At 38.5% G+C, this 11,760-nt stretch overlaps 1 protein-coding gene across 1 annotated transcript in view; it reads right to left on the bottom strand.

Annotated features, from left to right (window-relative positions):
* CACHD1 (cache domain containing 1) overlaps positions 1-11,760 on the bottom strand; it is a 268,123-nt gene that overhangs the window by 40,780 nt on the left and 215,583 nt on the right. Inside the window, exons 10-12 of the mRNA XM_006147534.1 lie at positions 7,143-7,292; positions 4,310-4,433; positions 3,395-3,512 (exon numbers count right to left, since the gene is read on the bottom strand). Of these exons, the coding sequence (XP_006147596.1) occupies positions 3,395-3,512; positions 4,310-4,433; positions 7,143-7,292 (392 nt within the window). The remainder of the gene's footprint in view (positions 1-3,394; positions 3,513-4,309; positions 4,434-7,142; positions 7,293-11,760) is intronic.

Here is an 11,760-nt window from a genome sequence, read left to right as displayed (position 1 = left end):
CACCCCCCCCCGGGGGTGTGTGTGTGTGTGTGTGATATCTCACTTTCTCTCTCTGTTTCTCTCTTTCTGGCGAACGCACATGCCCTATAGCAAAAACCTCTCAAACACAAACAAATAAACAAACAAAAAAAGAAAAATAATAATTATGAATGGAATTAAATAACTAAATAATTCTTTAAAAATTATTTAAAAAAAGATAGTTTGTATATAAATGAAAAGTGATGACAAGCTAAGGAAGAACTAAAGGCTAGTGTCTTATAAAGCATCTCGGCTGATTTACTTGGTGATTAAGGAGCAATGCTTAGTTAGGCAGGTTAGAGTTAAGTACAATGTAGGATGTGTAAGAATGGCTGCGGAATCTCTAAACACAAAAACAATTTGCATCTTCCTGGAATTGCTTTCAAGCACTGCTGGCAAAGATATTCAATTAGATTAGCAAATTTCATCCTCTTCTTCCATTCCCCAAATTAGAAATAGGGTGTTCTAAAGTGGCCTTTGCTCTTTTTTCTTCTTCTCAATCTCACACAGTAGTCATCTTTTCGGTTTATTTTCCTATGCTGCATATTCCAACAAACCGAAAGACAAAACCCCATCAGAATGATCAATTATAACTTTATAATTGGACCCATTCTGTCAGACAAAAATAAAAACCCTAAGCATCTAAAAGTAGCAGGTCATAAATAGTCCTTAGGAAAACAGATTTCTATAGAGGTCTTTCTATCATGTTCTTAGCTGAAAAAATTCAATTTGATTCATTGTCATTTTTTAAATTTTATTTTTTGAAGTGGATCAGAAAGAGACAGAGGGAGAGAGAAGGAAAGTGACTAAGCAAGCTGCCAGGTCTGGGACTCAAACCGCAGTCAGCCACGTGGGAGTCCAACCGCCTTAACCACTATGCCACCCGCCAGCCCTCTAAAACTTTCTAATAGTCAATACTTCCTCCTGTATCCTCACAAGTAAACTTAGATTACACAGTGAGAATAATCTTTTAATGCTGCTAACATAATCACAAGTGATATTCAAATTAATTCAGTAAAATAATCCACCAGTTTCTGGTGTATCTAAGGACAGCAAGCAGTTTAGCTAATTATTCTCAGCATAAACTGAATTTATTTGGATTATTTTTGTAGAAGAATCCATTTTATTTTTAGCAAATGATGAGTATCTACTTTCCTCTTTCCCCAAATAAATAAATAGAGCTTAAAAATATTTGTCCTTATTATCTGGGAAGTAATTAAAAAGGCTCACCAGGTAAGCCTTTTTAATCTTCAATCTCATTATTTTTTACCTCCTTAATTGTTCACTTAATAGTGATGTGCTCTACAATTTCATAACTCTGAGAAAGCTCACATGTCTACTTGAAGTGATTATACGATTATCCAATTTGCCTAAGAAGAGTGGCCCGAATTTACCAGAATCACTTAAAAAAATCCCTGAGAAGATAATGTTTCTTTCCCAAATATTAACATTGGGTTTATTTATTATACAAAAATAGTCACATAAATGGCTATATTTGCTTCTTTCTCTTTTAATGCTAACAATTATCAATGCAGATATTTTTCCAGGGTGACTGGAGTTGCTTTCATTCAGGATAAGGTGAAGATAAACAATCTTCAACTTCAAATACAAAAGTCAATTTTCAATGACAAATTTAGGTGAGTGACTCAGCCTTCCTGATGTTAAAAAACTCAGTAAAGTATTTTTAAAACTTACATAAGTGTGAAGATGAGGGCAGATGGTGTCATTTGTCTTGAAGAAAAAAAAGTAAAAGCGAGGTGGCATAAAGAATTTGAAAACAGACCGATTTCCTTTTTGTATTGCACAATAGAACACGACTAGAATTAGGCTTGTAAACATAAGTTTCTCAAGTAGTTTCATTTCTTATCTGGCTTGCTTCATTTGTACTGTAGTCATTGCTCTTGCCATAATGATACTTTAAGAAACAAGAGTTTGAGGAGACTCATGTTTAAAAACATATGGCTACTGTCCCATTCCTATCATTTTACCCCATACACACTGTTCTGAGTTTCTGATTATCTCCATCTACCACTGGGCTGAACACTGCATGAGAGGAGACAGATGGTCACTCCTGTTTATCCTTCTTAGTACATGGTCCATGTGCAGTAAGTAGCACTTAAAAGGAATAAAAAATTGTACCCATTTTGAGTCAAAGGGTTAAACATCAGATCCTATGTACCCAAGAAAACCTCCATCTCAAGTAGGACTGATTTTAAGCTCCATGATTAAAATTGGACGGTGAAAATGAAAAGTTCACTCTCCTGATCCATTCACTATTCAGGGCCCCACCATAGCATTGTTAGTATGTTGGAAAGAAAGTGTAGAGGTGGAAAAAGTAGGAAATGGGAGAGTCCTCTCTGTGAGGTCTCGTATCTGAATGAGCTGGGTAAAAGGAAGATGAAATAGGTGTCATGAACTGTGGAAGAACTGTCAGTCTGCTTGTGTTGAAAATGAAGAACTGAAGTTCTAACTGAAACGTTTCTTCTCCCTGGAGAACGTTATAGGGCATTTATACCTTCATACCTCCCTTATAACTCCCACAGTCCACGTTCTGAGTTTAAATGATAAAAACATCTACTGGGCTGTCAGAAAAGTCATGACAGGGACCAGCAGTTAGCATAATGGCTATGTCGCTGGACTCCCAAGTAGTCGACCGCGGTTCGCGTCCCGGACCCGGTGGCTTAAAACTCACACCAGGCACGTGTGCGTGTGTGCCCAAGATCCCGAGAGGAGAATGGAGAAGGGATTGTGGTGTGGCCATCCCCCCTGGGGGGTGATTTCTTGCTTTCTGTCTCTCTGTCTCTCTCTGTCTGGCAAGTGCACACGCCCTATAGCAAAAAAAAACAAACAAAAAAAACTCTTAAAAAAAAAAAGTCATGGCGTACTTTTTAATGGTTTTTCTATGCAAAAATGCATCATGAGTTTTCTGATGACCCAATAGATATAATTGAAATGTCTATTAATACGTAGCTATTTGGTCCATGTATACAACATAATGCCATGCGGTCATTAAAGTCATGTCCACACGCACAAACGCACAAGTGTGTACACACACATGCAGACACATACTATTACATGTCTGTGTATAAAAATATTTTCTTGAGAATTAATCAAAATGATTACTCATGGAAAATAGGAGGTCAAAGGCAGAAGGAAGGATGGGCATAGTTTATTTTCTAATCTCCATCCTTTTATATGGTTTGATTTATTCCTCAATTTATGGGTGCAATTACGAGTTTTGTAAACAAAGAAGGAAAAACAGTCCAAAACATCGGTGGCATGTCTTATTTTTGCAATCACTGTAGGTCCTCCAGAATTTTCACAAGAGCACAGTATCCTGCAGCTCCCTGAGCAAAAGCGACTTCCTTGCACTCACCATCTTCCAGGCATAGCTAACGTTGTAGGCCTCCTTTCCAGTTTCTCTCAGCTTGTTTATGTGCCAAGACAGGGATGAGTTCACTGGGACCGCGATAATCTGGCTGCCTAGAGGGAGGCTGCGTTGGCAAACAGAATTAAATACTTCAGGCGAAGGATAAAATTAAGCACTTAATTAAAGGCAAGGAAGAAGCTGTGTGTCAATGACCACCTCCTGATTTTGAATAGCAATGAAGTTCATCATTTTTGAAAGAGATAATATGAGATTTTCAATTTGGTAGAAGCATTATGTCAGCTCTACATTAAAAACATTCCTTACTCTCTATCCCTGCTCCCCAGTTCTAATTCTTTCCAGAGACTAACTTGTCTCAAACCACTCAGTCATTAATTTTCAACCAATGAGCACAAAGACTCAGTTCTCTCCAGGATACCATCTGCCAAAATAATGTATCAGGGTTGGAAACAATCCAATCTGTTTTTATTTTAAGAGAATGTATAAGATTGTACTGTCAACTTGGAATGGATACAATTTTGCCAAATTATTTTCTGGCAAATGCAGTTGAGCTGGAGCTCAACTTAACCTTTTATTTTTGCCATCATTTTTCAATTTTGTATCACTGTAGGATTTTTTTAAAATGAGAAAACATATACCTGATTTTACAGTTAATGCGACTATGGAATTGGACTCATAAGACATTATCCCCACGTGATAGTTCTGAGAGATCTATCCTTTCCACCAATTAGGCAAAATCTGGTCTACTATTCTTTTGGGAAAAAATGACTGAGTATATTTTTGATAATATTAAAGTCATTTGTACATTTGTTTTATCCTTTATAGTAAATACTCCTATTTGACCTAGATGGGTCCACCCAACTTTCAGAGAAATAAATGCCATGACCCTCACCTTTTGCTTACCTTAGGATATTTTGTCGAACCAACTCAAATTTGGGGATATTTTCATAATGTATGATGTCAGTATGAAGAGGGGGTTCTGATAATAAATATGGCCTAGTAAGAGATGGATGCATAAGTGTATACCCTGAAATAAGAAAACAAAATGCACATTATAAGAAACAGGCTGTAGGAAGAACAGGCTCTCATAAAAATATGTACCAATGGTTTGCTCTATTAAAAGTGCTTATCATAGGTTTGAAATGTGGGCTGGCTGACCAGTACTAACTTCTTAGTGTGTAACTCACCAGTCCAATGAAAACTGAAATTGTTCAATGTGTGCTTGCACAAAACTCTTGAAGTGCCAAAAAACTGTCCTAAGTAATTAAACATGTGTTAGTCAAGAATATTTTGGAGGCTTGGTGGTTTGATTTTCATCTTATAAAATGTTCTAATTTACCACATATACCTTAATATCAATACCTCTAAAGATAATAATATAGATATAAAAGGATGTATAAAATATTCTTTTTTGTTTGATCTTTGAAATTTAAAGAAAAAATTCATTGAAGATCTGAAGAACAATTCCTAAAAGATCGACTTCAGAAAACGTCAGCTACCTAAAGGATGGCGACTATCACGTTAGAACGTGCATTAGACCCAAATACAACCCTATGAAATAGGCCACCATTCTTCAATAATCTGAGTGAAGATAATGCCTAAGGAACAATGTGGATGACTTGCAATGGATGGGCTCTTTACTTTAAGCACCATTAAGAAAAAAAAAAAAAGGAGCACAAATGGATGAGTATGTTCTGTTACATACACTGAATAGAACCTTTGGCACTAGGAATCAGAGCATTTTGTCATATAGCATTAACACATATTATAAAAGTGCATAGTGTCAAAGGAACAGAACCACCAGCATTCGAAAGCAGCTTTGTCAACTAGGCAATTAAACACTCTCCAGCAGGTCTCTGTTGTCCATTGTTAATACACTGGTAGAAACTTTGAAATGAAAAGAAGAGAAAAAAAGGGAACCGAACCCATTTTGTTTTCTCTGTTTTAAATCAAACGGAAAACAAACATCCATTCTGTTGTATACCTCTTCAAAGTACATCGTTCGTACAAGAGGACTAAGAACAAAAATGTGTTTACAGAGAGCCAAACATAGGTGAGCGAGTGTGCCTCTCACACAGCTTTCCAGTGGTACTCAGGGGTCACTTGATAATCGCTGGCACTAAACAAAGTTGCAGAATTCTTTGCCAGGTGCTTTAGGAAATCGTGAAGATAATTCAGTAATAAGCAAGGCTCTTCTCATCAAGAGGTTTATAGGCCAACATCGCACCAATCCCTACAAATAATCTCAGTAGATGAGGCGCTCCAAACACCTGGGACATGGCGCATCAGGGTGATCTGCCAGGATCTCAGCATACTGTGGTCTCAAACTTGTAGGGTAGCAGTGTGCCCAACATGACGCTGAAGTATTCTTTTATCTCTGCCCCAACTTCTCTAGCAGCATACTCCTTATTATCGGTGTTTCCTTAAGATTTTTATAATTTGCATAATCCTCCAGAATGGAATCCATGTTCTTCTTGGCAGAAAGAAAAAAGAGCTGTTTTTGCCTGGTCATTAAGTCCCAGTCATCAACAAGCCATGGTTTTAGCTCTTTGGGAATCTTTAACTTCAACTCTGTTCATGATTTCTTCTTCATTTTCAACAGTAGGATCTACCCGGGCCCTTTTCTTCCGGGGAGGCTGAGGTGTCTCACTGGTCTGCCACCATCTCCATTCCCAGGTGTTTTCTGTTTGTGCTTTTTTGTTTTCACTTCAACCTTCTTCTGTTGCAGACCAGATGTCTTCCTTCCCGGAGCAGCCCCTCTCATCTTGCGCTCTGCACACTGCTCCTGATTGGCTTTTCCAAGTTCTCGCTATTGGCAGATAGGTGTCCACGTATTTGAGTACTCTGCTCTGTGGAACCTATCTATCCCAACTTTTATTCCAACCACTGTAATGTATAAAATATTTTACTTGCTTATCCTTTATGGCAACTTTCACACACTTTGCTTCATAAAGAAGAGGTCCATGAAAGCACAGCACTCTCTCATCTTCTGAAATTTAGGCTTCGGATCCTGCTTTGGCGCCATTTATAAGTGATTTGCCGCCTCCTCCTTCTCCCACCACCCCTGACTACCACCCCCTACTCTCTCCTCCCAGACGATAACATTCTATCCTTTAGTTTAATTTCTTGATGTTACAAATAGCTGTTCTCTATCTCTCAGCAGAATTTGTAGATTCACTCTGCCATCTTTATTGTTCCACTAAACTACAAACTAGCAGTCTTCATCACATTACTTTTTTTTTTTAGAGAATTATTTTATTTATTTATTTATTTATTTTAACTTGACCAGAGAGAGATACAGAGAGAGAGAGAGAGAGAGACAGAGAAGAGAGAAGGAAAGTGAGAAAGCAAGCTACCAGGTCTGGGACAAAAACTGTGGTCAGCCATGTGGGAGTATCCAGCACCTTAACCACCACGATGCCTGCTGGTCTCCCCACTGCTTTTCTTTAAACACTATTTACCTATGTTAGCATCAGAATATCTATAAATGATTTTCTTTAGGTTGCTAAGATCCCATTCTTTTTTTAAGAATTATTTTTAAATTTTAACTTTATTATTATTTTCCAACTTGACTAGAGAGAGACAGAGAGAGAGAGAGAGAGAGAAAGGAAGTCACTAGGTCTGGGACTTGAATCATGATTGGCCACGTGGGAGTCCAGTACCTTTAACCATCATGCTACCTGTTGGCCCCACTAAGAACCCATTCTTACAATTTACTGTCTGCAGACTACATTACCTTTGTCATCGATGAGAAAAGTATAGGAAGCCAAAGAGTCTTGGTAATATGTCACATCTTCAAGAATGTAAGCTAGATTCACGTCCACACCTACGATCCCCAGAAGTAGGTTTCCGAAGTAACAGGGTTTACTTACAGTCATTATCAAACCTACGAGTTGAAAACAAAACAAAATAAAATCTAAATTGTAGCAGAGAAGGCACTAGACAAACACCGAAGCTGTGCTCTAGTGAATCATAATGGCTGTTATCAGCCGTGTCAATTTTGCTTAGAAGGAAAGGTTCCTTTGTGATCCAGTAACCAACTACTACCTTTACGGTCAGCATAATCAGTGAGTTAGAGCCCTGCAGTGATTCAAATATTGCAACTAACTAATTCATTAACAATAATTATTTATATAATTCTATTTATTACTATTATTTTAAATTGTTTTAGGCCATGTGCGCTCACCAAAGCGAGGTGGAGAGAGAGGGTGAAGTGAGAAAGCAAGCCACCAGGTCTGGGATTCACAAAGGTTGGCCACACGGGAGTCCAGCACCTTAACCACATGCTACCTGCTTGCCCCTGAAGTTAATTTGAATGGATCAGCTAAAAAGATATAGCATTCCAGATCAGTATAAAATGTCAGCAGCACTAACTGTATCGTTTTGTTTCCTGAAATAGCCCCAGCTATCAGAGGAGAGTCACAGGCTCTTCTCCTGCCTTTCCTACCAGGTTGGGTAAAGTGGACCCGCTCCCTACCTCCCTGAAAGAGTATCTTCATGTATCTGATGGGAACCTAAGACAAAATGATCTCTATGATCCCTAACGAGTCTAAAATAATCCTATGACCCTAAGTAAACCTCTAAACAAAAAGATGGATTGTTTCACTCCATCTTGATCTGGCATTTTCTTGTGTTTGATGGCTCATCCATACCTTAGTAGCACGTCAGAAAGCCATTCTCCTAGAAAACTCAAGAATGGGATTTGCGCACTTTTGAAGACTTCTACAAAGACTGGAGGACCACACAGGGAATTTTACATAATGTCCACTTGAGGTAGTTGCTATCGTCATGAAGGCCATAGCAAATGTATCACCTTGGAGGAGTAAGTGGCCATGACACTGAAAAAGCGTGTGAAAATTGATGTAATGAGTGTCTGTTATAATTTCAAAGGCATTCACTAAGGATCTCACATTTAGAATCTGCTTTAAAACATTAAAATATAACAGGTATTTAATAATATTTTAAAAAGGCATTTGTGAGAGACCAGCAGGTGGCATGGTGGTTAAGGTATTGGACTCCCCATGGTTGACTGAGTCCTGGACCTGGAGGCTTGCTTTCTCACTTTCCCTTTCTCTTTGTCTCTCTCTGGTCAAATTAAAATAATAATAATAATGACTAAAATTAAATAAATAATTCTTTAAAAAAAAAAATTTGTGGGCCAGTAGGTGGCCTAGTGGTAGGGGCGGTGGACTGCCACCCACATGGCTAACCACAGTTTAAATCCCAGACGTGGTGGCTTGAAACTCATACTGGGCGCATGTACTTGCATGCCCAAAATCCTGAGGAAGAATGGAGGTGTAGGGATTACAGTGTGGCCATCTCCTTGGGGATAACTTCTCATTTTCTCTCTCTCTGTCTCTGGCAAAAATCTCTCAAAATAAAAAAAGGTATTTGTGGGGGTCAGCTCGTTAAGGCAGCTGGATTGCACAGTTTGAGGCCTGGACTCTGCAGACGGAAAAAAATGTACCAGGTACATTCCCAAAATCCTAATAGGAGAATTGAGAAGGGATCACAACATTGCCATCCCATCCCTCTCCCCCGGAGGGTGTTTTCTAATTCTCTGCCCTGCCCTGCCCCAAGTCTTTCTGGTGAGTGCATGTACTCTATAGCAAAAAAAAAAAAAAAAAGAAAAAGAAAAAAAAAAAAAAGAAAAAAAAAAAAAAAAAAAAAAAAAAAAAAAGAAAAAGAAAAAGAAAAGAGAAAAAAAAAAAAGAATGCATTTTGGATGTCGCTGTGGCTCAGGTCTCCCAGGATGAAAGAGGTATAGGTGGCAGGAGTGTGGAGACAGAGGTCACAAAATGCATGCATGTCCCTGGACTTCGATCTAAGGTTACAGCCGTTTTCATAGTTCAGTAAAGTAGAAAAAAATACTCTGTGACTGAGATGTATGCTTATTTAGAATTTCTATTCTCCTCTGGATCAGTTCAGCACAACATCTTTAAAAAGAAACACAATCTTACTTTTCAATTATCAACTTGGATGGAAGACTGTTGATCCCATTATGGCAAATAAAGTATGCTAAGCTCTTTCTATGCTGACAAAATCCTCAAACACTCTCTCTACTTGAACCCAAAGCACATAGATTTGCTTTTTAAGAGAAGTATGTTCAGTAGCTGATATTTTAATCTGCAGAGGTTTTGAATGAGAGGCATATAAACATGAAATTTCCTAGACTCACAGCCTCATGCCATGTAATTCTGAGGACTGAAAACACAGAGGTGAAAAGACACACTCTAGCAGGGAAATTCAGCAGATCTGGCCACCAATCACTGGAATCCACCGTTCAGGTTTCATAAAATGAGCCTCAAAGACTAAAATTTGGATAGTATCAGCCAACGGGTGACCAAAATTTTGCACATGATTTGATTTAAAGCATTCAGGGTAGGTCTCTTGACTGTGGAGGTAAATTTTAGGAAGGGTCCCACCCTACTAGATACCACTGTTGGTAACAGAACTGGGCTGTGTCAGCCTCTGAGTTCTAACAGAACTGGGTTTCTACATGTCTTTGTTCTTCCCATACAGCATTAACATGATTTATTGATCTATTTTTCTCTTATCAGGCTTAAAAGCTTGCTCAGGTGGGATGTGTGCGTTACCCATCACTGCCTGGCACAACGTTTAGCTAGCACTCCATAATGTTCACTAAATGCATGAAAGGTCACTTGCATTCAAGACATGACATTTCACTCTAAAGGGAAAGAACCTTATCGAAGGGTGGGAGTTTTTATTCTGCACACATCTGTAGGCCCTACCAGAAATAAGAAGGATCAAAAAAATCGAGGTATAACAACAGTTATCCTCATTTTTTTCTTATAAAAAGAATATGTTTACCTAGTTTCTCAGAGAACATATTCTCCGTAGGCTTGTTAGTTTTTATACAAGATTTTTCTCTGAATATCTATTTGTGAGAGTTCCTAGTTAACTGAATATAAAAATAAGATCTTGGATGGTGATGGTCTCCATTTGGCTAGTAATTAGCTGCCTTTTCAGTCTTCTCTGTCAAGGAAGGAGAGACAGAAGGTCTGGGGAAAAGTGTAAGAAAGAATATGGAGAAAGAGGCCTGGCCACTGCGGCACAGTGGTAACACAAGTGCTTTACAATACTAAAAGCTCTAAGTGACCACAGACGTGGATCCCTGAAAACAAGCCGGCACAACACGGGTGTTCAGGATTCTGAGGAGCTAGAATAGTGCTGGGGAAAGGGGATCATGACGTGAAAAGACTGTGTGTGTGTGTGTGTGTGTGTGTGTGTATGTAATGTATATATATATGTATTCATATATAATATGAATAAAAGAAAAAGACTATTTTTATTGAGAATATACTTATTCTAGGATGTCTTATATTTTAATTCATTTAATCTTTTTACTGCCTTCAGGGAAACACTATATTTTTTCAATTTTAAAGGTCAGGAAACTGAATCCTGTAAAAGTGAAGCACCTCATTCAAAATCATATTATGGGGAACTAGCAGTTAGCGTAATGGCTATGTCGCTGGACTCCCACATAGTCGATCGCGGTTCGCATCCTGGAATTGGTGGCTTAAAACTCATGCCGGGCGTGTGTGCGTGCGTGCCCAAGATCCCAAGAGGAGAATGGAGGAGAAGGGATTGCGGTGTGACCATCCCCCCTGGGGAGTGATTTCTCGCTTTCTGTCTGTCTGTCTCTGTCTGGCAAGCGCACGTGCCCTATAACAAAATCCTCTCCAAAAAAAAAAAAAATCATATTATGGATAACTTATCATATCAGAATGATGAGAACAATGATAACAACAGCAACAACAAAGGTAAATAACAAATTGGAAAAAATGAAAAGAGAGCAGGAATTGTAATTGGGAGCTATGATAGTCACTGATAAGCTTACATATATATATGAATGACATGGTCTTGATAACCAGGTAGTTTTTTTAATCTACTTTATAGCTGACCAAATGGAGAGTTAATGAAGTTAAATAATTTATCAATGACTTAATAGAAGAGAGAGATTGAAAGCCTGTATTAACTATTCCATGTTGCCTTACCTTTGAGGCTGAGTCCTAAGAACTTCTGAATTTATTTGCCACTCATAAGGCAAAGCTACCCTTCAGTTCCAATTCACTAACTTTTGGATATGAGAAAATCCTAACAAAGCCTACCCAGAAGATATATCCATTATGTCTACTGAGGCTAGGACAAAGAGGAAGAAATAGGGCTGGAGATTTGTGCTCAAGAACATAGTGCTAAAGAACAGATGGCAGGGACCAGCAGTTAGTATAATGGCTATGTCGCTGGACTCCCATGTAGTCGACCATGGTTTGAGTCTCAGACCCAGTGGTTTAGACTCACGCCAGGGGCATGTAAGTGCGTGTCCAAGGTCC

Source organism: Tupaia chinensis, unplaced genomic scaffold (assembly GCF_000334495.1).
Source record: "Tupaia chinensis unplaced genomic scaffold, TupChi_1.0 Scaffold000215_1, whole genome shotgun sequence".
Classification (NCBI taxonomy): Eukaryota; Metazoa; Chordata; class Mammalia; order Scandentia; family Tupaiidae; genus Tupaia; species Tupaia belangeri.
The sequence above is the reverse complement of the archived record's forward strand: the minus strand, read 5'-3'. Positions and strand labels throughout refer to the sequence as shown.